Genomic DNA, 21,169 nt, shown 5'->3' with positions numbered 1-21,169 from the left:
ATTTAACCATCCCTATATGAAGAATGAGTGATCCGGTTAAAGATAAAGACAAACTTTATCGTTTGATTATTGGTCAGCTACAGTTTGATGGTTACATTCAAGTCTCTAAAAATCTAGCCCAACAAGGTAATCGTCGACAAATTCATTCAAAAAGATCCTTATAACAATTTAGCTAGACCGAGCCAGGGAGCAACTCCCAGCGATCAGCTCATGAAAATTTTTCAAGCTGGTCTGCAGACTATTGAGTTAGAATCGCCGCCGGAGGAAAAGACTAAATTGCATACGGCGGATGATGCAGACGGGCTTGACTTGGGTAAAAAAACTCATATCGAATCAATTATTGATCTAATGTTTAAGAATCGGAGCTTGTCGGAGGAGTCCTGAGTCCCGATCCCAGTGTTTATGAGACGTGCTATGTCACTGCGCACAAAGGTGCCTGTAGGGCGGCAGCCTGGACGAAGGATGGATCTTATGTTGCCACCGGCAGCGTTGACTCAAGGTCAGAAATAATCCCCCAATCGGGAATAGACAAAAATCTTCAGCATTAAAATACTCGATGTGGAGCGTATGGTTGCGAAAGCAAGTTTACCGATGGATATGGGAAATCAAAGCGATGCCTCTGCCGCTGTAGATCATCCAGTTATAAGAACGCTGTACGATCATTTAGAAGAAGTAACCACTCTGGCATTCCATCCTTTCGAGCAGAAACTCATCTCGGGAAGTAAAGATTATACGATAAAGGTGTTTGACTGGTCAAGGAGCTCGGCAAAAAAGGCGCAGCACACTATTCAAGAGGTAGAATGGATCAGATGTTTGTCTCTTCATCCATCTGGAGATTGGCTTGTCGGTAAGCTTGTCAGCGACGATGCATTCCTCATTCTATTTTAGTGGGCACCCAGCATCCAACGATTCGATTTTATGATTTACATACGACCTCTTGCTTCACATCACCAGTTCAGAGGGATCATCATAGGGGGCCAATTACGACGATACACCATTCAACGTAAGGTACTTTCGCTTCTTTCTCTGTAGAGTAATTTTTAGGGATGCAAAGATGTTTTGCTCAAGCAGCAAAGATGGAACGATAAAACTTTGGGATGGCGTTAGTCACAGGTGTATAGCTACGTGGGAGAGAGCTCATGAAGGAAAGTTGATTTATTCACTACTGACGTAATTACAGTATTTTGCAGGCTATGAAGTTTGCAGTGTGCAATTCACGAAGAATGGAAAATATCTATTGTCAAGTGGGAAAGATTCGATTTGCAGACTTTGGGAAATCTCGACGGGGAGACCGATTTTAACGTACACGGGCGCCGAATTGTCAGGAAGAAACATGCATCGCTCGAATGCTTGCTTCAACCACACAGAAGAGCACGTACTATTCCCATGTATTATTTGCTCATCAGTCTTTGTGAAGTAAATACCTATTTTAGGCGAGAAAAACATCTCGATGTGCGCGTGGAACTCGAGGACTGCCGATCGAGGAAAACTCTTGGCACTTGGTCACAACTCTATCGCTCGAATGATCTCGCATTCGCCCACTCAAAGGTCCGTGTTTCCTTCTTTTTACTCTCAAATAATGCTTATAGTGCGTTCTTATCATGCTCCGATGATTTCCGTGCCAGATTTTGGTACCACAAGACAACAAGTATTTAGAAAAATTGACATTAAATTCTTCATTGTAACTGTCCTTTCTCTATTTCAAACTGCCTAAACTGAATTTGAAAGTTTCTAGGCATTGCATTAAATAAAAACCTTCAGAGAAGTTGTAAAGAATGCCGAAGAAATCCAAGGTTGGAAAGAACCGAAAGGATAAATTCTACTCTATCGCGAAAGAAGTTGGATACAGGTATATTCTTTTTCAAGAGGACTGTTTTATATATATTTTCTAAAGAGCTCGATCCGCTTTCAAGCTTGTCCAGCTGAATCGAAAATTCCAGTTCTTGCAGTCTTCTCGTGTTCTTATTGATTTATGTGCTGCTCCAGGTGGTTGGTGCCAGGTAGACGCTTTAAAGAATTGAGCGCGGTCCGTAAAGCTTTTTATAGGTGGCGAAGCAACACATGCCTGTCGAATCGAAAATCATTGGTGTCGATTTAGTTCCAATCAAGCCAATCTCTGGTGTTATCACGATCCAGGAAGATATTACGACAGACACATGCAAATCAAAAATCAGGAAAGCTCATTCATTCCTTCACGCTACATAGAAAGCATTTTATTATTGTGTTCATCAAATTATTCTTAACGTAAAAAGTGTGTTTCACGTGCGAGCTCAAATATAGACAGCACTTGAGAGATTGGAAAGCTGATGTTGTTCTCAACGACGGTGCCCCCAACGTTGGTAAAAATTGGCACATCGATTCCTTCTCTCAGGCTGAGTTGTCCCTCTGGGCCTGCAAGTTGGCTGCATTCTTCCTCCGCCCGGGCGGTTGGTTCATCACCAAGGTCTTCCGATCTAATGATTACAATGCACTCGTCTGGGTTCTGAAGCAGCTTTTCAAAAAAGTCCACGCGACAAAGCCCTCTGCTTCTCGTAACGAGTCCGCCGAAATCTTCGTGGTCTGCCAAGGATATTTGGCTCCGCAGAAAATTGACCCGAAATTCTTCGACATCAAGCACGCGCTCACCCAAATCGAGTCTGATCAGAAAAAAGTGGCTTTCAGAGACTTCGAAAAGATCAAGAAGAGGAAGGCCATCGGTTACGAAGACAATAACGGTCTCCTTTTCAAGAAGGCTTCTTCACAGGCGTTTTTGGAAGCGGATGAGCCTCTAGAATTCCTTGCAGCCATCAATAAAATTGAACTCGAGCCAGCACATGAAAACAACGCGGTTATTGCCAAGGATAAGAAGGTTGACATGACCGAGCTGAAAATTAACATGCAAGATATCAAAGTTCTGAATGTGCGCGAGATCAAAGAACTTCTGAAGTGGCGCACAAAGTTACGCACGGCGCTTGGCATGGAAGATGAAGAAATGGAAGAGGGCGATTCCGAGGAAGAAGAACTTGATTCTGAGGAAGAAGAAGAAAAGAAGATGGAGGAAGAAGCTCTCGAAGTCGCCAAGGGCGAGTTGAAAGACCTCAGACGAAAGAAAAAGAAGAAATTCAAAGGACTCCGTCGTCTCCGCGATTTGCTTTCTAATGCTGTCCATCTCGACGAAGCAGAAGATCAAGAAGTGTTCAAGCTTGTGACACTCAACAAAAATGTCATCGACCAAGATGATGAAGAGTACGCACAAATGGCCGACAAGGTCGCCGATGCTGATGAGCTCGAAAGTGGAGACGAAGATGATCTTCCTGCTAATTTCAACTTCAAGAAAACTCTCGTCAACCTTGATGAAGGGGCTGATGCTGATCAGGAAGACAATGAGCTAATTGAGCATCTGGAAGACAAAAATGTTAAACAGAAGAAACAATCTGCAGCGTGGTTTGGCCAGAGTGAATGGTTCTCTGGTCTTGGTGATGACGAGGACTTGGAGAAGGCGAATCTGAAGGCGATGATGAAGGAGACTGATAAACCGGAAAAAAAAGCCAAGGCGAAAAGCGCGGACGCGATGGAAGTTGATGAAAGCACGGCTCAAAGTAGTAGCTTACAGGAGTTATCAGACGAAGACGAGGACGATTACTCCTCGAGTGATGACTCAGACGATAGCGATGTGGAATTGGCTAAATCTTTGGAACTCAAAGAATTGGAAGACCGAATCGGTGCTTTCCGGGAGAAACGCGATGACAAAGAGTTCAAAAAGAAGCAAAAGGAAGAAAATCGAAAGCGAGAGCAGTTCCCGCTCAATCCGAAAGAACTTGGTGAAAATCTCAATTTGATTTAAAAGTAAATTTGAATTATAGCCCTCGCTACTGAAATGGTAACATCGAAGAAACGAAAGAGAGATCTTGAAGAGATGATGTACGACAAGTTCAGGTAATGATCTTTATTGGTCTGAAGCAGGGAAGTAAACTTACTGTTTTTTACACAATCATGCTAATTTGCTTGTCTTTGTTCTATCCGAACAGCTGTTGTCGATAAGCTGCGGAGCCTCCGTCGATAGCTCGGAGTCTTCGGGCGCCGTAAGCATTCATCATTCTACCTTGCATCCCTGTCGCAAAGTGTCCATCACCAGCGCGTTTTTGAACTTATTTTTTGTTTTTCTTTCCAACAACTTTTGAATACCTGACATGGCGCTGTTTACTCGCTGTGCAACATCTTTTGGCGTGGTCGCCGCCGTTGTCAACGCGAAAAGAGCAGTTATGAAAGTTGAAAATCTCATTTTCTAGTCGCTCTAGTTGAGTTTCAAAATCTCGATGAGCCTATGCTATCAGCGTCGCTTTTATCCGCGTCGGAATTCAAACTAGGCATGAAAGCACTCGCTTGGAAAATGAGTTTTACTTCATTATCATGTTAGGCATTATCATTTAGATGAACCTTCCCCTAGCTATCTTTTTATATTGGGTAAATTGTTTTTAGCTTCAACGACCCTGAAGGCCTTCCAGACTGGTTCACCGTCGATGAAAAGCGCCACAGGAAGCGACGTTTGCCGGAGGTAGATGGAAAGCTTGTCTCTTGGTACGAGGAGAAGCAAAAGGCAGCCAATGCTCGCAATATCAAAAAGGTTGCTGAAGCGAAAGCTCGAAAGAAAAACCGTGAATTGAAGCGTCTGGAGAAGGTATGAATTCAGTCATTGAAAATCAAGTAGATTGAAGCATCGTATTGACATTTGTGTTAAGCTTTAATCTTACTGTATTATTAACAGTCTCTTTCGATTTTTATCGTTTTCGTAGGTCAAGAGGCAAGCAGAAGGTGTTCTCGCACAAGAAGATGTCTCCTCGAGGGAGAAACAGGCTCAGATCAAGAGGATATACGGAAAGGCCTCCCGCGAAAATAAAAAGGAACACATTACTTATGTTCCTATCAAGACTGGCGCCGGCAAGAAAGTATCAAGACCAGCTGGCGTGAAAGGAAAATTCAAGGTTGCTTATTAATTGGACAAACGTCTCTAATCAATATTTCAAGGTTGTGGACAGTAGAATGAAGACTGATATGCGAGGACAGAAGGCATCAGAAAGAAGAGCAGGAAAGAGACCGACTGGTGGAAGAGGTCTTGCTAACAAGAAAGGACATCGATCTGGACGTCGTTAAATAAATTTATTGACAACTGTCTCATATTTTTGTGTCTCGCATTCATTTTTACCCCTCAACAAAAATACAGAAATACTAGAATGGTGGTGAAACAGCAAACAAAGGTTACTATTCGACGATTGCCGCCTGATTTGACCGAAGCTGAGCTCAAAGACATAATAGGCCATCTTCCTCCTCATGATTACTTCAAATTTCATAAAGCGGATCCCTCCCTTGCCCCTGCTCACACAACCCGAGCTTATATTAAGTTCGTTAACTTTGACGACGTAATAGGTATCCTGAAGTAACTATCAAACATATATGAGCGCTACTTTAAGAGTTTCGTGATAACTTTGATGGTCGAATCTTTGAGGATAAGCGTGGAAATGAGTACATGGCGAATGTGGAGCTCGCGATCTCGTCGGTATGAGACTATCAGTCGTTAGGATTACCTTGATTGTAGTTAGTCCCGCGAGGAAAGAAACGAGAGGACCAACGATGCGATACAATCGAAAACGATGAAGATTATCTAGAGTTCAAGGAAGCTTACGAAGCAGATAAACCAGAAGTTCAACAGGTAAACTATTTCCATCTTACTTATATTGAAAGCTCTCTTCTCAAGATAAACATCGAAGAATACCTAAAGGAAGCAGCTGCAAAGGAAGAAGAAAGAAAGAAACCAATGTCGACTCCTCTGATCGACTTCGTTCGGTAAAGCCAGACTAAAACGATCGACTTTATCTTTCGAATTAAAGAGCTAAGAAAAAGACGAAGCGTCGGGACCGCGATGAAAAACGAAAAGAAGAACGTAAAAAGCGTCGTGACGAAGAGCGTCGGCAAAAGCAAAGGGAGAAACGTGAGCGCAATGATCGCAAGAAAAATGTGATTGAAGGGAAGACAGAAGAAAATAAACAATCAGGTCGACAGCCAAGGCAGCAGAGGAATTCAGAAAGCAGACTTGATGGCAACATTGACGACGATAGACCAAAAGAAAGCTCGTCTGGCCCGAAAGGAGGGAGAACAGCGGCGCGAGAAAAGCGCAAGCGCGAATTCGAGGAAAAAAGAAAGGCAAGAATTGCAAAACAGAAGGAGGGAGCTTCAGCGTCAACTTCAGCCGACCCAGCATCCCAGACAGGTAGTTTCTGATCAAACTTAGATTTTTTCGATAATTTATGCGTATAGATTCAAAGCCAGTTGATTCAAAACCTCAACCCAAGCCAGCTCGCGGCGAAGGTCAGTCAAGACGATACTCTCGTCGCAAAGAAGCTAGAGCCTCGGCTAAGCCAGAAAACTCTTGAAAAACAACTGTGATTAAACTATATTTAAAATTTAAATTTTAAATGCTTGTAAAATATTCCTGAATCACGATTTTATTTCTGTAGTTCAAAATGTATTCTTCACCGAGTAAATAAATACTTTTGATTGTTTAGAAAATGCCTCGTAGTCAAAATTCAAAAATAACATCGAAAAAGCACGATGAAAAGAAGATTGTCACATACGTACAGAATGCTGGAATGTTGGAATTAAAGCAGTATCTGAAAAGGCACAAGAACGCTAACCTAAACTTTCGGGTTGATGCTCGTGGTCGTACAGTGCTCCATATAGCTGGTATTCTTGGAGACGATGGAATAATTCGGACTTTGCTTGATTTTGGCGCCGACCCAAAGGTGAACTCTCAGAATGAGCCTCATGTCAAACCAGTTCTAGCTTGTCGATACAAATGGAGACACAGCAGCTCATCTCGCAGCGAAGTGGTGCGCAAGAACTGAGAATTATGCGAACTTCAAGCTCGTAATGACTCCATTCTTCAAAGCGAACCCTGCACTCGCCTATTTGAAAAACAATGATAACGAGTCGCCTCAAGATCTGCTCAATGCGGGTAAATTGAAAGCAGAGAAAGCTGCACAAGAAATGAAGGAAGCAGAAGATCAAAGAGAGGAAGTCTTAGCTGCAAGAGAGAAGAAGGCAAAGGAAGATGCAGAATTTAAAATGAAAGAATTGGAATTCGCGGAGAAGTTGCAGAATGCCAATGACGAGGATAACGCCGGTGAAGACATTTTATTCCAACAAACAGAATGGCTCAAAGAAGAAATAAAAGGTAATCTCAAGTCTCTTCAATGGCAAGTCTTCACACTTATTTTCCAGAAACTTTCGACGATTGGGCCGACCGAATCGCTCGTGAATACGCCGAGAAAAGAGAACGCTTTAACCGGCAGAATATTTCCGGAGCGGGCTCCAAACGAACTGCCACGGGTGGTATTGGCGCCAATAAGAGAGGAAAAGAAGGAAGAAGGAACAGAAAAGAACGCGAGAGACTTGAGTATATCGACCACAAGAAACGACGAGTTGACAATTACATTAGGGCGCAGGTAAAAAGAGTTTTATTTTTCAAGTGCATTCATTTCAAATTAGGAAGCTGCAAAAGAAGAAAAGAAAATCAAACAGAAAGAAGACTACACTCAGAAAGTGGAGGCTATGCGAAAGGGTGAAGACATTCTCGCTTATCAAGATATTCCCTGGCCATGCGACGGGACGATTCAAGGTATTAAAGCTCAACGAACGAGAATACTAAAATTCAATTTAGATATGGTCGAAGTTATGCTTGCTGATGCCCCGCTTACTGAGCCACAAAAGTATAGAAAGATTATCCATCGACAGCAGCTTATTTGGCATCCTGATAAATTTGCGCAGAGAACTGGCGGGCGACTGGAACCGAAAGACAAAGACAAAATTCTCATTACTGTTCAGCACTTATCCCAAGCTCTCAATAAGGCTCTGGAGAAATGTGACTACGCATAAATCTGCAACGATAAATTGGTATAAAATTTTAATGAAGTGTGTTAAGAATGTTTAACAAACCGAAATCGAAAAGAAATTTTCGTAAAAGACGAGTAGAAGACAACGAAGAGGACACAGATGACAAAAATAACGAACCTTCCGAAGTTGAAAATGGCCTCGAATTAGCAAAATTAAAGCGAGAATTCAAGAAGAAAACTGCCGGTGTTAACGCAGAGTCTCTCGCAAAAGGGACAAAAACGCCCCGATTCGAAGATCCAAATGATCCATACAAAATGAAATCTGGCGGAGGACTCACCCAAGTAAGAGAAAAACGATTGGGCGCAAACGAAAAAGATGTTACTCAAATATCGTCAACGTTCAAGACGGAGAAGAAAATTCGAGATGAGGAAGAGGAAATGAACAAGTTTATCGAATCGGAAATCCTGAAGAGAAGAGGGGTAGAATCCGCGACGAAGGAAGCAATGAATCAAAACTTGCGATTGGAAGATATTGTTGACCCTAAGGTAGGTCCTTCTTTATCTATCATTTTCGACTGAAACTTGATTTTCAGTTCCTCTACGAAATCCCTGAAAAATATCGAGCAACTTCAAAGCATCTGCGCGAGGATGGCTTGCTCTCCGCTCAGATGCTAACAGGAATACCAGAAGTGGATCTCGGCGTGAGCAATAAACTCCAAAACATCGAGCGCACCGAGGCGGCGAAAAGACTTCTCGGTAAAACTTCAGAGTATCTTTGACATTTGTGACTTATCAATTTACTTCTAGTGGATAAGTTTATCAAAGACGAAAAAGAAGCCTCCTCGGACAAGTCTCTTGAGAGGTCGTATGCGAGAGACGCAGCTGTCAACCGCGGTGGGAACGAATTCACTGATCAGTTCTACTCGCAACACATGCGCTTCTACAAAGGGGTTCGTTGCCAAAAATAAAGCAACCGCTTTATATTCGTTTAGGAAGAAGTGGAAACAGATGCTGTCAAGAAAATTAGAACGCAGACAGGAGAATGGAAATCGAAAACAAGAGAGGGCGTGTACGGCGAGGAGAAGGTCGTTGGAGGGGTTCATGGAGGCGACAGGGTCAGTTCCTTTTTCGTTGCCATTTTTTATCGATTTCAGAACGCGGACGAACCAGTTAGCGAGGTCGACAAAGAGATTTACAAACGATTCCGACTCACAGAAGGCGCAGACGTTGAGCGATCCGTCGATACTACTGGCCATAGGATATGAACGTCGCTTTGTATTCTTTCTGTTTCCCATATCTTCTGCAATAATCATCAATTTATACTGCTTTTTGAAAATAAAGGATACCTTGGAAACTGGCATTGATTGTTTATAAAAATCTTTTGTTGTGGCTCGATCGAAGCCTCCTTAGCTCAGTGGTTAGAGCACTGGTCTTGTAAACCAGGGGTCGGTGGTTCGATTCCGCTAGGAGGCATTCGTTTTGATTTTCAGCGCTTTTGGAACTTAATCTGCCCCAGAATTAAAGGTTAACCGGACCGCGTTTCGTCGGCTTACTTCTGTGAGCCCCCTGTGCCGGAATTTCTTCAAAAAATCACCTTTGGTCATAAAATCAAATTAATTTTTTTTATTGCTCTGTTTGTTGAAACTTCTTACGTGCAAGCATTCTTGGGCGTGACAATGGAAAGTCTAAGGTCGTAGCTGTGTCGTGATCCGTTTCACGTTTTTCTCCATAATGCAAATTTGAGATTATTTGAGTCGACCGATTGTCTCCTCAAAGGAGCTTTATCTTATTCTTATGGAAAATCAAAAAAGCCGCAGTCGGCTTCAGTTTCGCCAAGGGAATACACAAAGGTCCACTTGTTGGTGATGGGCCTACCGCAGAGAGATACTCGAGATTTGGAACTTTTGCGCAAGCTTGAGCGGAACAAACTTGACCAATCGCCCCCGATTATTAAAGGTTCACATTTGAGCCTTTTTGGATTATATGTAGCCTCTAGATTGGGGAAGCTTTACGAAACAAGCAACGCATGTTTCAATTTTGAAACTTGGCAAAAAGCTAAATGATTCCTTCCGATCTGAACTCGAGGAAGAGCACAAACGAGATATCGAGCTGCTAGAGGAGCGCTACAGGTAGATAACCTCAAGTTAAGGTCCTCCCGTTTTTTTAATTTGCAGGATATTGCGGAAGAAAGACCAGGAGGACAGCAAGAATGAGATTAATGCTGCGTACATTGCACAAGAAACTAAGTTTGAAGAAAGAGCCGCCGGAATTCGACTTGAGTGTGAGCAAGAAATGCAAAAGCTTCGAAACAGCTTGCAAGGTTTTTGTCTCCTCAAATTTCGATAAATAGCGAGTCCTTAGAGCAAATCGCCAACGCAGTCGATGCCAAGACTTCGCAGTTCCAAATCGAACTCGATCTGAAACTAAAAGAACAAAAAGAAATTAGCGGTAAAGAATTCGAAAAGGAAAGAGAACGAATCAAATACGAGCAGCTGGAGCTACACAAAGAAACACTTCAGCTTATGAAAAGCGAGAACATGTCAAAAATGGTATTATTATTCCAGTTCACCGCAAGCTTAAGATTTGTTCAGAGTAATTTCCTCGGGATGATTCGCCGAACAAAAACAGACATAGATCTTCTAAAACATCAAAGTCAAAAAGACAGAAAAGTTTTCAAAGCGCACATTCAGGATGCAGCAGAAAACGCCCGCGAAAAATTCCAAGAAGTTTTCTCGTGGCAATCTGCTGACTTTGATGCAGAAAGAAATGAGCATCGGCACAAAGTAAAACAACTCGAAGCAGAACTTGAGAAGTCTCTCAATGAAAACGGTGTGCTCTAATTCACCCGCCTATCTTATTTCATCCTTAGAGCGGATCATTCAAGTTTGCAGATGCCTTGAAGCGGAGCGAGATTCGCTACGAAAATACTACAAAGAATTCGTTCTATTAACTCGACCTGATCTGCTGCAAGAACAGTCAGACTTTGTGTTTCCTTGGAATTACGCTACTGCTAAGAGTTCTTGTGCATCCTCATTGAGTTACAATAAAGAAACTTGACCGGAAATGATTGTATTCGTCTATGCGACATATACTATGTCCTTGCCATTGATACACTATTTTAACGATAATTGTTGAATCATATCGGATGATTGATGCTTCCTTTGTAGATTAGTTTGGCTTATGCGTTGCCATTATGAAGTCCTTGGGCTCGAGGAAGATGCTGACGATGCTCAAATCAAGAAGACGTATAGAAAATTAGCGCTGAAGTTTCACCCGGACAAAAATCAAGGGAATGAGGAAGCAGCAGCAGCACAGTTTCGAGAGGTCCAGACGGCTTATGCGACGCTTTCCGATCCTCAGGTAGTTAATTTTTATTCTATCGTGCTTTGGAAGCGCCTTAAGTGTATTTATTCGTTTTCATAAAGTACAACGTTTAGTAGGAAAGAGCATGGTACGACAAGCACAAAGAAGCGCTTCTGATGAAGTCGGGTGCTTATGAAGACAAAGAAGTTAACCTGGCACCGTATTGCTCTCTTTCATGCTTTCAGGGTTACGGCGACGATGAAAAGGTATTTTGGTCTTATTTTCTGCTTATCAAGTTCGAATGTTCAGGGCTTTTATGCTGTATACCAGAAACTATTCAAAGACTTATCAGAAGAAGATTATACTTTTATGAATGCCGACGACGAAGACTATCCTCAATTTGGTGACAGTGAGACAGATGTCGAGTGGGTTGTCAGCGAATTCTACGGATTTTGGTCGTCGTTTGCGACGAAAAAGTCTTATGTCTGGGAGGAAGAGTGGGACACCAGGTGGAGACTAATATCTGTTATTGCAAATTTTAATTTCGTTTAGAGAAGCACCCAATCGTTGGGTGAAGCGAAAAATGGAGCAAGAGAACAACAAGAAAACGGAACAAGCTCGGAAAGAACGCTCTAAGGAAGTCCAGGCAGTCGTCGATTGGATCCGCCGCAAAGATCCACGAGTTCAAAAATATCGAGAGAAGCTTGCCGATCGCCAAAAAGAGATTGAAGAGAAAGCGGCGAAGAAAAAAGCCGAGAAGCTGCACCAGGACCTACTGAAAGCGGCACAATATGAACAAGAAAACAAGGAGAGAATCCAAGCAGAAGCGGATGAACTGGCTAGACTCGAAAGAGAGCTTTATGGGTCTGAGAGCGAAACGGAATCTTATTACTCAGAGGAACTCGGAGACAACGAAGAGGATTTGATAAACAACATGACCGAAGAACAAAAGGAAAAGATAAGAGAAGAGATGCTGCGTGACGAAGAATTACTCGCCAAGAAGTTGGAGGAAGCGACAGTTTTCCAAGAATCAGAGGAATTACCATCGGAAGAAGAGATTTTTGCACCAAAGTTATCGAAAAAAGCGAAGAAAAAGCTGAAGCAGCGGCAAAAAGAAATGCAAGCACAGCTTAACGAGACAAGTGAGCAAGAAGAAGAGGACACAATCGTTAACGTCGACACGCGCTCTTCCGTCAAGGATGAAGAAGAAACTACACCGAAATCCCCACCAGAAAAGAAACTCTCCGCCAAAGAAAAGAGAAGACTGAGAGAAAAGCAAAGACAAGAAGAGGCTGCAAAACGCAAAGAAGCGGAGAAAGCAAATGAGGTTTGAACGGTCTTCACGAGCTAGAGTTAATGATTACTTAGATTCCTTCATGCAAACTGTGCAAAGAAGAGTTTCCGTCCAGAACACAGCTTTTCAAGCATATTAAAGAGGTATCAGTTTTATGTATTTTATCTTTTAAATATGTGCAGAAATATTCAGCAGGGTCTCTCTTCGGTTTTGTTTTTCTGGTTATATTAAATACTTGTTCCAGTGTACGCTCGTCTCAGACGCGGTTTTAAGTTTGTTAACGCATAAATTATTAAATATAACTTATTCTGGTGTATGGCTCGAGTTATCAGCATAAACAAGCGGTAAACCGCGTCTTAGCGAAGAAGTTCTCAGCGATTGTCTTCTGATTGCCATCTCGCATTTGATTATGTTGGATGGATCGTCAGAGTAGGCACGTTTTAGGGACTCGTCATGAATATTTGATAGTGATGAGTAAGGTGCGGAAAAGTTGGAATTGACAGAGTTCCTCGAGGGCCGTCGTCGAGGATTTAATCCTGGTGCTTGCGACTTCTCCACTCTCATCACGGATTTAACATTTTCTTCGTTGTCTGTGAACGTTTGCTTCCCTAGCAAAATTTTCTCCTGAGAGTTGAAGACGTTTCTGTCCATAAATTTAATATCAAAAAGAATTAAAACTCCTTCTTGAGCTCATTTCTAAATTTCGGTAAGCAGCAGAAATGTATCCAAAAATCGTGAATCGTTGCGAACGACTTCATAATTTGAACAATCGTAACAAGAATCATAATCTTGTAGTTTCTCATCGAGATGACTTCCGGCATCAAATTGAAAATGAATACGATTAGCTCTGGCATGAAAAGAAATAAGCATTTTCCAATTATTGTCATCTCAAGACACTTGATCATCGTCATCTCTTGTTCTGTTATCATTACTTCTTTTTCTTGGTTTTTGAATATTAATTAGAGTTAGGCAACTAAGGAGTCAGAACCAAGGCTGATTGCTGGTCGTCAATTTGCTCCAGGTTTGTTTTGGAGACATTACTCCGGAAAGATGTTCTTTGAAAGTTAGCCCTTATATCTTCGTTTACCTTATCATTTGGATAGGTGGTCCGATGAGGGGTTAATTTTGTTCTAAATGGAATCCTACTGGACACTATTTAACCCGTGTCAATATCCGTTTGAGTGTGTCAGTTTCCTCCGCATGGGCTGAAATTTTGCGGAAGACTGCATCCTTCAATTTCTGTAGCGATATGAAATTGATTAAGAACTCCAAACTAAATGGAATTCCTATACTGATCGTAAAGTACGAAACAACAAAGGCCAAATGAAACTTAACAAGGGTGCGAGCAAAAATCCCTAATGATATATATTTAATCCTTTTTCGCGCCTTCCTTAGGGTGCTCTAACTGAGCACAATAAGTGCACAGCGATGCCGAGAGACAATGAATTTTCATCTTGTAGCCCGAGAATCGTATCGATAAAACATAAGCCATGAAGAAAATAAACCACGAAACAGAAAAGCTAGATTGGAGCATTTTAATTGAAAAGTTTCCCTTTGTTACCAAATGTACGCGTATTGATCGCGCATGCTGGTGAACCTCTTGTATTTCATCGGTTTGTGGATCATTAGGTACTTTTCTATTGAGCCTATGAAGTGAATCTTTAATAGTTTCAGCTTTTTGTTTACGATTTTAATAAGCTTAAATATTTGCGGAGACTTCCATAGTAAAGCTGGGCTTTAGTCGAGAAGAATGCGCAGGTTATAAGGAGGTGCGCTACATTATCGGAAATGTAGCGGACGTTCGTGGAATGGGATGTTAACGCACACAGTATAATCAATACTTTAAACAGAAGCCATAATGAAGATGCTATTGCTGAGCTTTTTGGACTTGATAATGATTGTTGATAATGAATATTAATCTGCCGATTATAAAGTCCTAATCTGACACGAATCGGGGAGCGATTCCTTTTACGAATATGTCTTTTTTTGAATTCTCTATAAAGCAAATATAGGTTACAGCAAAGCGAGCTGGTCGTAAACGGAACCTTTGATAGTTCAATTTATCCTTTGTACTTTTCATCGTTAATTAAATTGACACTTTCATAAAACAATATTTCGGCGTAAATGATTTGTCTCTCATGTTCTTCGCCAGTTTCTTCTGTTCTAAATGGTTTTCAGTGTATTGTGAGAGCTTGATTATACCCTTCGCATTTCAAGCTCAGCATAATAATAGTAGCCTGCCGAAAAAAATAAATGAAATTTAAGAATTTTGAAAACTTCAGTTATGATTTACGAAATCAATAAAATGGATATTGATTCGGCTCTCTTCGAATACTGCCAGTTATATATGGGATTCTTTAGACTCATCTCCATAACCGTCGGTGTTTTAACTAACAGCTGCGATCTACATCTGCGGACTAGCACAATTTTTGTACATCCATCTCTATTTGTGCGTCAAGAACCGCTGGGCTTATTCTAATTCGAATCTTGGGACTTTTACTTACATATCGACTTCCATGGCTCCGACTCTTAAGTTTCTCTTTATGAAGTGACTGGTATAATATTTTTAGACGGGACATGCTGAAATCAAGACAGTGCCTCAGACAAAATCTAAGAAAGGAAAAAAGAAGTAAACTCTCTTTGATGCAGTAAACTGTATACTTTGCTGTTTTCAACGTTTATCCAAGATATTTGTGCGGTGGAAGCAAAAATCCTTCGACATAAGTCGAATTTTATCTGACGTTTGTCTCAGTTACTTATTATTCAGATAAATGGTTCGCTACAAAAATCGGAGCCTGTTGTTGGAATTACGCACACCAGGAAATCAGTACTGTGGAGTTTATCTGACGCCAAACACATTGCGCGAGGCGATTATTAAAGCACTCAGGTACGATCAAGTAAACTTAAAAATATGGCTAACGAGAGCTAGGAATGTCCTTGGGATGAACTCGAGTGCGGTGGAGGGAAATTTAAGAGTGAAATACGTCAATTGCTGGACGAATTTGGCAGTGGTTACGGTTCGAACGCAAGAGCTCGTCAATCTAAGATGTGCTTTGCCGTTTGTGACAGCGCTAGAACATGGCAGCAAGGGATCAAGGTGATATTCGTAAGAAACAAGCGTCCAATATCGGTTTCCCAGGAGTGTAATAATAAAGACGATCAAAGTGTCCGGGACGATTCGGGGATGTCAGAGAGAGATTAAAAACCTTCATTCGTTGGCATTTCTTCGGGCGGGCAACAATGCCGAGCTTCAGCAGAAGGTCAAAGATACTGAGAAGGAAATTGAAGAACGCCTAAATATCGACGATTGAAGAAAAAATCCAGCTTTTTGAAAGGACGCGATAGATTCACCGCCAGTGCTGACTTAATTTTTAGCCTGAAAATAAAGGGACTTTCTTTGTTTTCGAATATGTTTTTCAGTGAGACTCTTCATTTTACAGGACAGCTTAGACTCAGTGAAGTTGTAAAACAAATAGCTCCGAAGGAGTATTCTGGGGTTGCAAATGTTTATCGAAGCCATTATTTTGATATCAACGAAGACAGATAAACGAGTTGACATTGTTTGACGTTTTAGAATGGCGAGTGGGAGCAATGTAGACGCGGCGGTTAGCTCTTTTATGAGGTAAATCTCGATTGAAAATGATAATTTTACGTGGCCTGTGCTAAACATGCCGCCGCATATAAAATTACTATCGACAAAACGCTCATGTGGCGGTATTTAGCGAAATCCGCGAAGTCGAGAAGCGCGATTCCGTTCTTACCAAAGAGCAGCAAATAAAGCGGCTGACGAAGCCTGGCTCTAAGTACGGCAATCTGAACCCGTACGCGGTACTGATGATCAGTTACGATGTTGACCTTGACGCGGCCCGAAAGCAGTTCCGCAAGCTGTCTATTCTCACCCATCCTGATAAAAACCCAGAGCAAAAGGTGATAAAAACTCGATTTACGAGTTTATCTAATTCTGAATCGAATCAAGGAACTGGCGCAACGCGCCTTCGACGCAGTCAAGGCCGCCTGGGAAACCCTTTCGGATCCCGAGAAGCGTGAAACCTGCGAAAACGTGGTCAAAAACGCGAAACGAACGCTCGATGACGAAATCGCTGCTAAGCGCAAAGATATGCGTCAAAAAGGAAAAGCAGTTATTATCCCCGAAGATGATCCCAACGTTTATAAGCAGGAACTTCACAAGAAAACAGTCAAGGTCTGTTTTCAAACGAAAAAAATAACGCGTTCTGTGCTTTTATCGCACGCGCTTGTAAATTTTATTTGATTGAAAAGATCCTTTCGTAATAAGAAGTTGTAGCTATTTGCCGATTTGGAGCGTCTAAAGCACGAAATTGCGAATAGAGAGTCTGAAATGAGAAACAGAGCCGCCGAAGTCGAAAGAGCAGAAGAAAACGAACTGAAGAAAGCTCAAGAATTCAAACGCAACTTTGAGTCGACCAGGCAAAAGCGAACTGACGTAAGTTTTTGATGACTAAAATCAATGAAATCAATTTATTCATGTAGAGCTGGAACTCCTTCCAAAAAGACAAAAAGAAGAAATCGAAGAGCATGCGTGGAACTTTTAAACCGCCTAAACAAAAAATTGAAAAACGCTAAAAACTCTCGACAGATTCGTCTAAAATAGTTCGTTCTCCTGCCATTTTTCACAATAATTAACTTTTTTTTCGGATAATTCAATTTCCGTGGTTAAATTTTGTTTCTAGAGAAGTGATCTCTCTTGTAGAGCTGCTCCTACGTTGAGATGGCCCAAGCGCGTTTTCGACCAATTCCATTGATCCAATAATTAAACTTATAAAACCAAAATCGATAGTGGCAAGCGTAATCAACAATTATTTTTTGATCTCGTCAAGCGCTGCCGGGATTTGCGCTGCACGTTTTCACTCACTCGCGTAGAATAAAAAATTCAGACCATAATGCAAAAATAATGATGCTCCTGGATTTTTGAATTATTAGCAGAGTATGTGTTGTGAAGTGTCCTAAAGGAACTTTCACTGTCACTGTTCAGAATGCCCCTTGTGCACCTGGCCGATGGGCCGCTCTCGGCGGCCGGCCCCTCGACAGAGATAAAGCTTGACGATCTCGACGAGGTCGACGGCTTCTGTCGGGGCGAGAGTGAAGTCGAGATCCACAAGCTCGAGCAGCGCCAAGAGAAAATGGACCCGTCACACTTCGAATTGCTGAAAGTGCTTGGCCAAGGCTCCTTCGGAAAAGTTTTTCTCGTCAAAAAGAGGACGGGCAGGGATGCAAAGAAGATCTACGCGATGAAGGTGCTCAAGAAAGCATCGCTCAAAATACGAGATAGAGAGCGAACGAAATTAGAGAGAAATATCTTAGCAGAAGTCCGCCACCCATTCATTGTCGAGCTATATTACGCCATGCAGACGGATGGAAAGCTTTACCTTGTTTTGGAGTTCGTCAAGGGAGGCGATCTTTTCACCAAGCTATCCAGGTACCGCAGAAATATTATAAATGACCAAATTGTATTTTTTTCATCAGGGATTATATGTTCTCAGAACAAGACGCGCAGTTCTACCTTGCTGAGCTGGCCTCCGCTCTATCCCACTTGCATTCTCTTGGCATTATCTATCGCGATTTGAAGCCCGAAAACATCCTTCTAGCGGGCGATGGGCACGTCAAGCTCACCGACTTTGGCTTATCGAAGGAATACTTTGAGGACGCAGAAAAGGCTGAAAGTTTCTGCGGAACAGTCGAGTAAGTCCATCCTCCGGTAGAAATAAACAACAAGTCGAAGAGAAACAATTTCATCTCATAACATGCTTCTTAGATACATGGCACCGGAAGTTGTCAGCCGAAAAGGGCATGATCATGTCTGCGATTGGTGGTCCTACGCGGTCCTCATGTATGAAATGCTAACAGGTACTTTTAAAAAAATGTCCGTCAGTCCAGTCATTCTTTTAGGAAAGCTTCCGTTCCAGGGAAGAGACCGACGAGAGACCATGAATCAGATCTTGAAAGCAAAGTTGTCTATGCCTAATTTCTTGAAGCCAGACTCACAGCTATTACTACGCGATCTATTCAAACGAAACCCCAAGAACCGACTTGGATCTGGCCCTGATGGTCCTGAGAGACTCAAGGAAAGGTTAATTCATACTCTTTTGTGCTAAAAAAATTAAAGATTCCATCCACATTTATATATATTTGCAGCGTTGTTTAAAGCAAATACACATTTAGTAACCAGTAAAAGCGCCATGTATTCTTCAAGGGAATCGACTGGAATGCCCTTATTCGAAAAGATGTGAAGCCACCATTTGTCCCGATTCTTTCCGGTGGGGATAGGGATGAAACTGACACGCATTGGTTCGATAACGAGTTTACGCGCAGGACACCAAGAGACTCTCCCGCAGTTCCAGCGTCTGCTGGTGCCAACAGACTCTTCCGGGGTTTCAGGAAAGCGTGAAAAATCAAAACGGTTACCGTTGATGGGACTCGAACCCACAATCCTTGGCTTAGGAGGCCAATGCCTTATCCATTAGGCCACAACGGCTTGAGGACACTGCCCGACACTAGTCAAGTTAAAAACCGGGATTTCTTATTACGCCATGAAAGCTTCAACCGAGGCACAGGCGTAGCTAGCCACAACGATGAGCCAGAGGTGCAAATGGAATCAAAGTTCCGCAACGAAGTTCCAGACGGTTTTTTCCTAACAAACGTGCCCTACGATGGACACCAGGACAAAACATTCCATACACAATTTGAAATGCTGGACTCGATCGGAAAAGGAAGCGCATCGGAGGTCTTCAAGTGCCAGCATAAGCAAACAAAGAAGCTTTATGCTGTCAAAGGAAAACGTTTAATTAAACGATAACAATCAAAACTTGCGAGCATTGATAACATTTATTCAAACGTCTCAAGTGTCGAAGAAAGTTTCCTCTGGGCTGCAAAACGAAGGAATGCGCGACGATGAGATTCAAATTCTCCTTCGGTTTGGACAACATCCAAATATCATTACTGTGAAGGATATTTTCATCGAAAAAGAGACAAAGGACACGTTCACTGTGTATCTCGTCACGGAATTGATGACTGGTGGCGAGCTGTTCCACAAAATCCTTCGCCAGAAGCAGTTTTCAGAAAGAGAGGCATCCGCTGTAATGAAAACGATCACTCAAACGCTTGCGTACTTGCATAAATCGCATATTGCTCACAGGTTTATTTTTTTTCTTCTGTCCTTCGATAATGTCTATCGGTTAATATTTAGAGATCTCAAGCCCTCAAACATTTTGTATGCGGATGAAAGTGGCGACGCAAGCACAGTACGAATCGTCGATTTTGGATTCGCCAAACAGGTAGGCGAATCCTATCGAAAAACATTGAATAGGCATTTCTTTAGTTGCGTCATGAAAATGGCATGCTCATGACTCCACATTTTACGAAGAACTTCGTCGCACCTGAAGTGCTATCCAAAAACAGCTATGATGTCTCGTGCGACATCTGGTCCCTTGGGTGTATAATGTAAGCGACTATCAATTGAGTTTCAAAATAAAGCCATTTTTACAGGTACACTATGCTCGGCGGCATACCCCCGTATGATATTAACGAGGGCGACTCGGAAGAAGCCGTCTTGAAGAAACTATCCGAAAGCGACCTGCGACTGTCAGGCGGAAACTGGAATCATATTTCCGCGTCTGCCAAGGATCTCATCCAGCAAATGCTCTCGCTTGACGTCAAACAGAGACCAAGTGCAGAACAAGGTACTTCTTTTTAATGAGAAATCAGAAGGCCATCCTTTCTTCAGTACTGGAGCACGAGTGGATCCGAAACGGGCACAACCTCTCTAACTCGAACATTCTCACTGCTCTTGCGGACCCACTTTCCGCGAACAGGTTGATTGGCCAGTCCATTGGAATCATCTCCCAGGCCAGAGGGGACAAAGCAAACTTGTCCCTAAAAACACCAGCTGCATCCGGTAAGTCATTCACATGCATTTCTTCCACTCACATTTACGCCAAAGGACATTAGAACTACTTTTATTATGGTAAAACTTAATAGAAAGATCGACAAGCAAATCTTGCCGATTTTACTTGTAACCTTGTAAAATGAATATATCTCTGTCTATAGAATTTTTCTACTCGTATTTATCTGTTTCTTTTTTTGAAATTGTATTTCAGGGCTCTTCCTCCGACGAAAAAAGAAGGAGAGAGGCTAAGACACGCGCCTCCTGTATTTAATACTGTAAATAAATCCTTCTGATCAACTATTTTCAAAATGTTTCCCGCACTTATGTTTTCTAACCGGTTAACTGCCTAAGATATGTTATAGTAATAACTATTAGTAATAACCTATTCAATATGCAGCATCATTCAGCACCAACGGCCAATGTCTTCACAAACATTGAATTGACTTCGTTCAAATGTCAATCTCATCTTCAACTGTGTTAAAAAAACCTTTTCTATCTTCATTCATTTTCGGATCACCTTCATTCTCTCCCTAGAAGCATTATATGTTCAAGGCCCATGCGGCATGCCGATGACACTATTCTTTTTTTTTGCGTCTTATGATGATATTTCTTTCTTTCTTTAGTTTTCTTTATTCACCCAAACCGCAATATATCCTTGGAAATGGTTTTAAACGAATCAAACTTGTGAACATTCTGACTACTTTCACTTCAATCAAAAAATGCCCTTTCAAAAATTAAACTTCTTCTCGCTCTGATTTTTAAATCAAATTATTTTTATTGTTTATT

At 41.9% G+C, this 21,169-nt stretch overlaps 9 protein-coding genes and 2 non-coding genes across 16 annotated transcripts; 10 read left to right on the top strand and 1 right to left on the bottom strand.

Annotated features, from left to right (window-relative positions):
- Positions 1-1,725, top strand: LOC145710585 (cleavage stimulation factor subunit 1-like). The gene is made up of 9 exons (XM_081788356.1): positions 1-126; positions 173-313; positions 358-499; positions 543-847; positions 889-1,003; positions 1,045-1,146; positions 1,192-1,388; positions 1,434-1,548; positions 1,590-1,725. The coding sequence occupies exons 1-9, from the start codon at positions 24-26 to the stop codon at positions 1,654-1,656; spliced, it is 1,287 nt and encodes a 428-aa protein (XP_081644482.1). The 5' UTR covers positions 1-23; the 3' UTR covers positions 1,657-1,725.
- A 32-nt stretch (positions 1,726-1,757) lies between these two features.
- LOC145710184 (pre-rRNA 2'-O-ribose RNA methyltransferase FTSJ3-like) lies at positions 1,758-5,156 on the top strand. Its single transcript, XM_081787886.1, has 8 exons — positions 1,758-1,849; positions 1,895-2,000; positions 2,047-2,174; positions 2,281-3,800; positions 3,843-3,915; positions 4,459-4,657; positions 4,773-4,961; positions 5,005-5,156. Exons 1-8 carry the CDS (start codon positions 1,776-1,778, stop codon positions 5,128-5,130), a joined length of 2,415 nt encoding a protein of 804 aa, XP_081644012.1. The 5' UTR covers positions 1,758-1,775; the 3' UTR covers positions 5,131-5,156.
- An 8-nt stretch (positions 5,157-5,164) lies between these two features.
- On the top strand, positions 5,165-6,515 carry LOC145710187 (regulator of nonsense transcripts 3A-like). Of its 2 annotated transcripts, none has more exons than XM_081787889.1 (6): positions 5,165-5,403; positions 5,448-5,533; positions 5,573-5,686; positions 5,732-5,820; positions 5,865-6,247; positions 6,292-6,515. In XM_081787889.1, the coding sequence occupies exons 1-6, from the start codon at positions 5,211-5,213 to the stop codon at positions 6,405-6,407; spliced, it is 981 nt and encodes a 326-aa protein (XP_081644015.1). In that variant the 5' UTR covers positions 5,165-5,210; the 3' UTR covers positions 6,408-6,515. The 2 variants fall into 2 exon arrangements, with proteins under 2 accessions (XP_081644015.1, XP_081644016.1); XM_081787890.1 differs by having other exon boundaries at positions 5,166-5,403; positions 5,865-6,244.
- A 20-nt stretch (positions 6,516-6,535) lies between these two features.
- On the top strand, positions 6,536-7,923 carry LOC145710185 (NF-kappa-B inhibitor-like protein 1). Its single transcript, XM_081787887.1, has 5 exons — positions 6,536-6,776; positions 6,817-7,207; positions 7,255-7,478; positions 7,522-7,651; positions 7,694-7,923. The coding sequence occupies exons 1-5, from the start codon at positions 6,543-6,545 to the stop codon at positions 7,906-7,908; spliced, it is 1,194 nt and encodes a 397-aa protein (XP_081644013.1). The 5' UTR covers positions 6,536-6,542; the 3' UTR covers positions 7,909-7,923.
- Positions 7,924-7,949: 26 nt separating this feature from the next.
- LOC145710186 (splicing factor C9orf78-like) lies at positions 7,950-9,225 on the top strand. Its single transcript, XM_081787888.1, has 5 exons — positions 7,950-8,411; positions 8,459-8,621; positions 8,673-8,815; positions 8,858-8,980; positions 9,020-9,225. Exons 1-5 carry the CDS (start codon positions 7,956-7,958, stop codon positions 9,128-9,130), a joined length of 996 nt encoding a protein of 331 aa, XP_081644014.1. The 5' UTR covers positions 7,950-7,955; the 3' UTR covers positions 9,131-9,225.
- Positions 9,226-9,265: 40 nt separating this feature from the next.
- Positions 9,266-9,338, top strand: TRNAT-UGU (transfer RNA threonine (anticodon UGU)). Its single transcript has one exon. It is a non-coding gene; the product is annotated as a tRNA-Thr (tRNA).
- A 60-nt stretch (positions 9,339-9,398) lies between these two features.
- On the top strand, positions 9,399-10,922 carry LOC145708266 (uncharacterized). The gene is made up of 6 exons (XM_081785920.1): positions 9,399-9,821; positions 9,862-9,994; positions 10,040-10,185; positions 10,227-10,414; positions 10,457-10,694; positions 10,735-10,922. The coding sequence occupies exons 1-6, from the start codon at positions 9,731-9,733 to the stop codon at positions 10,920-10,922; spliced, it is 984 nt and encodes a 327-aa protein (XP_081642046.1). The 5' UTR covers positions 9,399-9,730.
- Positions 10,923-11,003: 81 nt separating this feature from the next.
- LOC145706944 (dnaJ homolog subfamily C member 21-like) lies at positions 11,004-15,870 on the top strand. Of its 5 annotated transcripts, none has more exons than XR_014134720.1 (8): positions 11,005-11,225; positions 11,306-11,434; positions 11,478-11,677; positions 11,721-12,495; positions 12,537-12,605; positions 15,230-15,349; positions 15,392-15,559; positions 15,628-15,870. XR_014134720.1 is itself a non-coding variant. In XM_081784401.1 (6 exons), the coding sequence occupies exons 1-6, from the start codon at positions 11,046-11,048 to the stop codon at positions 15,093-15,095; spliced, it is 1,416 nt and encodes a 471-aa protein (XP_081640527.1). In that variant the 5' UTR covers positions 11,004-11,045; the 3' UTR covers positions 15,096-15,197. The 5 variants fall into 5 exon arrangements, 2 of the variants coding, with proteins under 2 accessions (XP_081640527.1, XP_081640528.1); XR_014134719.1 differs by having other exon boundaries at positions 15,602-15,870; XR_014134721.1 differs by having other exon boundaries at positions 11,085-11,225; positions 11,303-11,434; positions 15,602-15,870.
- A 149-nt stretch (positions 15,871-16,019) lies between these two features.
- LOC145709858 (dnaJ homolog subfamily C member 8-like) lies at positions 16,020-17,439 on the top strand. Its single transcript, XM_081787560.1, has 5 exons — positions 16,020-16,084; positions 16,185-16,389; positions 16,439-16,663; positions 16,766-16,924; positions 16,972-17,439. The coding sequence occupies exons 1-5, from the start codon at positions 16,038-16,040 to the stop codon at positions 17,062-17,064; spliced, it is 729 nt and encodes a 242-aa protein (XP_081643686.1). The 5' UTR covers positions 16,020-16,037; the 3' UTR covers positions 17,065-17,439.
- Positions 17,440-17,474: 35 nt separating this feature from the next.
- Positions 17,475-21,160, top strand: LOC145709246 (ribosomal protein S6 kinase 2 beta-like). The gene is made up of 12 exons (XM_081786924.1): positions 17,475-17,917; positions 17,965-18,180; positions 18,254-18,345; positions 18,388-18,563; positions 18,674-18,882; positions 18,940-19,277; positions 19,312-19,633; positions 19,685-19,772; positions 19,817-19,938; positions 19,984-20,177; positions 20,222-20,392; positions 20,595-21,160. The coding sequence occupies exons 1-12, from the start codon at positions 17,475-17,477 to the stop codon at positions 20,630-20,632; spliced, it is 2,409 nt and encodes an 802-aa protein (XP_081643050.1). The 3' UTR covers positions 20,633-21,160.
- TRNAR-CCU (transfer RNA arginine (anticodon CCU)) lies at positions 18,901-18,973 on the bottom strand. Its single transcript has one exon. It is a non-coding gene; the product is annotated as a tRNA-Arg (tRNA).
- Positions 21,161-21,169: the final 9 nt, after the last annotated feature.

The sequence above is a fragment of the Oikopleura dioica genome, chromosome XSR (genome assembly GCF_907165135.1).
Source record: "Oikopleura dioica chromosome XSR, OKI2018_I68_1.0, whole genome shotgun sequence".
NCBI classification, from domain to species: Eukaryota; Metazoa; Chordata; class Appendicularia; order Copelata; family Oikopleuridae; genus Oikopleura; species Oikopleura dioica.
The sequence above is the reverse complement of the archived record's forward strand: the minus strand, read 5'-3'. Positions and strand labels throughout refer to the sequence as shown.

Bases quoted from the DNA above. Each gene is read 5' to 3' on its own strand.
- LOC145710585 (XM_081788356.1), top strand. From the start codon at position 24: ATGAGTGATCCGGTTAAAGATAAAGACAAACTTTATCGTTTGATTATT. The intron at 127-172 runs GTAATCGTCGAC...ATAACAATTTAG, and splicing joins TAAAAATCTAGCCCAACAAG to CTAGACCGAGCCAGGGAGCA. The intron at 848-888 runs GTAAGCTTGTCA...ATTCTATTTTAG, and splicing joins ATCTGGAGATTGGCTTGTCG to TGGGCACCCAGCATCCAACG.
- LOC145710184 (XM_081787886.1), top strand. From the start codon at position 1,776: ATGCCGAAGAAATCCAAGGTTGGAAAGAACCGAAAGGATAAATTCTAC. The intron at 3,801-3,842 runs GTGAAAATCTCA...TTTGAATTATAG, and splicing joins GCTCAATCCGAAAGAACTTG to CCCTCGCTACTGAAATGGTA. The intron at 3,916-4,458 runs GTAATGATCTTT...AATTGTTTTTAG, and splicing joins ATGATGTACGACAAGTTCAG to CTTCAACGACCCTGAAGGCC.
- LOC145710187 (XM_081787889.1), top strand. From the start codon at position 5,211: ATGGTGGTGAAACAGCAAACAAAGGTTACTATTCGACGATTGCCGCCT. The intron at 5,404-5,447 runs GTATCCTGAAGT...CGCTACTTTAAG, and splicing joins TAACTTTGACGACGTAATAG to AGTTTCGTGATAACTTTGAT. The intron at 6,248-6,291 runs GTTTCTGATCAA...TTATGCGTATAG, and splicing joins CCCAGCATCCCAGACAGGTA to ATTCAAAGCCAGTTGATTCA.
- LOC145710185 (XM_081787887.1), top strand. From the start codon at position 6,543: ATGCCTCGTAGTCAAAATTCAAAAATAACATCGAAAAAGCACGATGAA. The intron at 6,777-6,816 runs GTGAACTCTCAG...AACCAGTTCTAG, and splicing joins ATTTTGGCGCCGACCCAAAG to CTTGTCGATACAAATGGAGA. The intron at 7,208-7,254 runs GTAATCTCAAGT...CTTATTTTCCAG, and splicing joins GCTCAAAGAAGAAATAAAAG to AAACTTTCGACGATTGGGCC.
- LOC145710186 (XM_081787888.1), top strand. From the start codon at position 7,956: ATGTTTAACAAACCGAAATCGAAAAGAAATTTTCGTAAAAGACGAGTA. The intron at 8,622-8,672 runs GTAAAACTTCAG...ATTTACTTCTAG, and splicing joins GGCGGCGAAAAGACTTCTCG to TGGATAAGTTTATCAAAGAC. The intron at 8,981-9,019 runs GTCAGTTCCTTT...TATCGATTTCAG, and splicing joins GGGTTCATGGAGGCGACAGG to AACGCGGACGAACCAGTTAG.
- LOC145708266 (XM_081785920.1), top strand. From the start codon at position 9,731: ATGGGCCTACCGCAGAGAGATACTCGAGATTTGGAACTTTTGCGCAAG. The intron at 9,822-9,861 runs GTTCACATTTGA...TGTAGCCTCTAG, and splicing joins ATCGCCCCCGATTATTAAAG to ATTGGGGAAGCTTTACGAAA. The intron at 10,415-10,456 runs GTATTATTATTC...AGATTTGTTCAG, and splicing joins GCGAGAACATGTCAAAAATG to AGTAATTTCCTCGGGATGAT.
- LOC145706944 (XM_081784401.1), top strand. From the start codon at position 11,046: ATGCGTTGCCATTATGAAGTCCTTGGGCTCGAGGAAGATGCTGACGAT. The intron at 11,678-11,720 runs GTGGAGACTAAT...AATTTCGTTTAG, and splicing joins GAGGAAGAGTGGGACACCAG to AGAAGCACCCAATCGTTGGG. The intron at 12,496-12,536 runs GTTTGAACGGTC...ATGATTACTTAG, and splicing joins AAGCGGAGAAAGCAAATGAG to ATTCCTTCATGCAAACTGTG.
- LOC145709858 (XM_081787560.1), top strand. From the start codon at position 16,038: ATGGCGAGTGGGAGCAATGTAGACGCGGCGGTTAGCTCTTTTATGAG. The intron at 16,085-16,184 runs GTAAATCTCGAT...GGCGGTATTTAG, and splicing joins GCGGTTAGCTCTTTTATGAG to CGAAATCCGCGAAGTCGAGA. The intron at 16,664-16,765 runs GTCTGTTTTCAA...AAGAAGTTGTAG, and splicing joins TTCACAAGAAAACAGTCAAG to CTATTTGCCGATTTGGAGCG.
- LOC145709246 (XM_081786924.1), top strand. From the start codon at position 17,475: ATGCCCCTTGTGCACCTGGCCGATGGGCCGCTCTCGGCGGCCGGCCCC. The intron at 17,918-17,964 runs GTACCGCAGAAA...TTTTTTCATCAG, and splicing joins CTTTTCACCAAGCTATCCAG to GGATTATATGTTCTCAGAAC. The intron at 19,634-19,684 runs GTTTATTTTTTT...GTTAATATTTAG, and splicing joins AAATCGCATATTGCTCACAG to AGATCTCAAGCCCTCAAACA.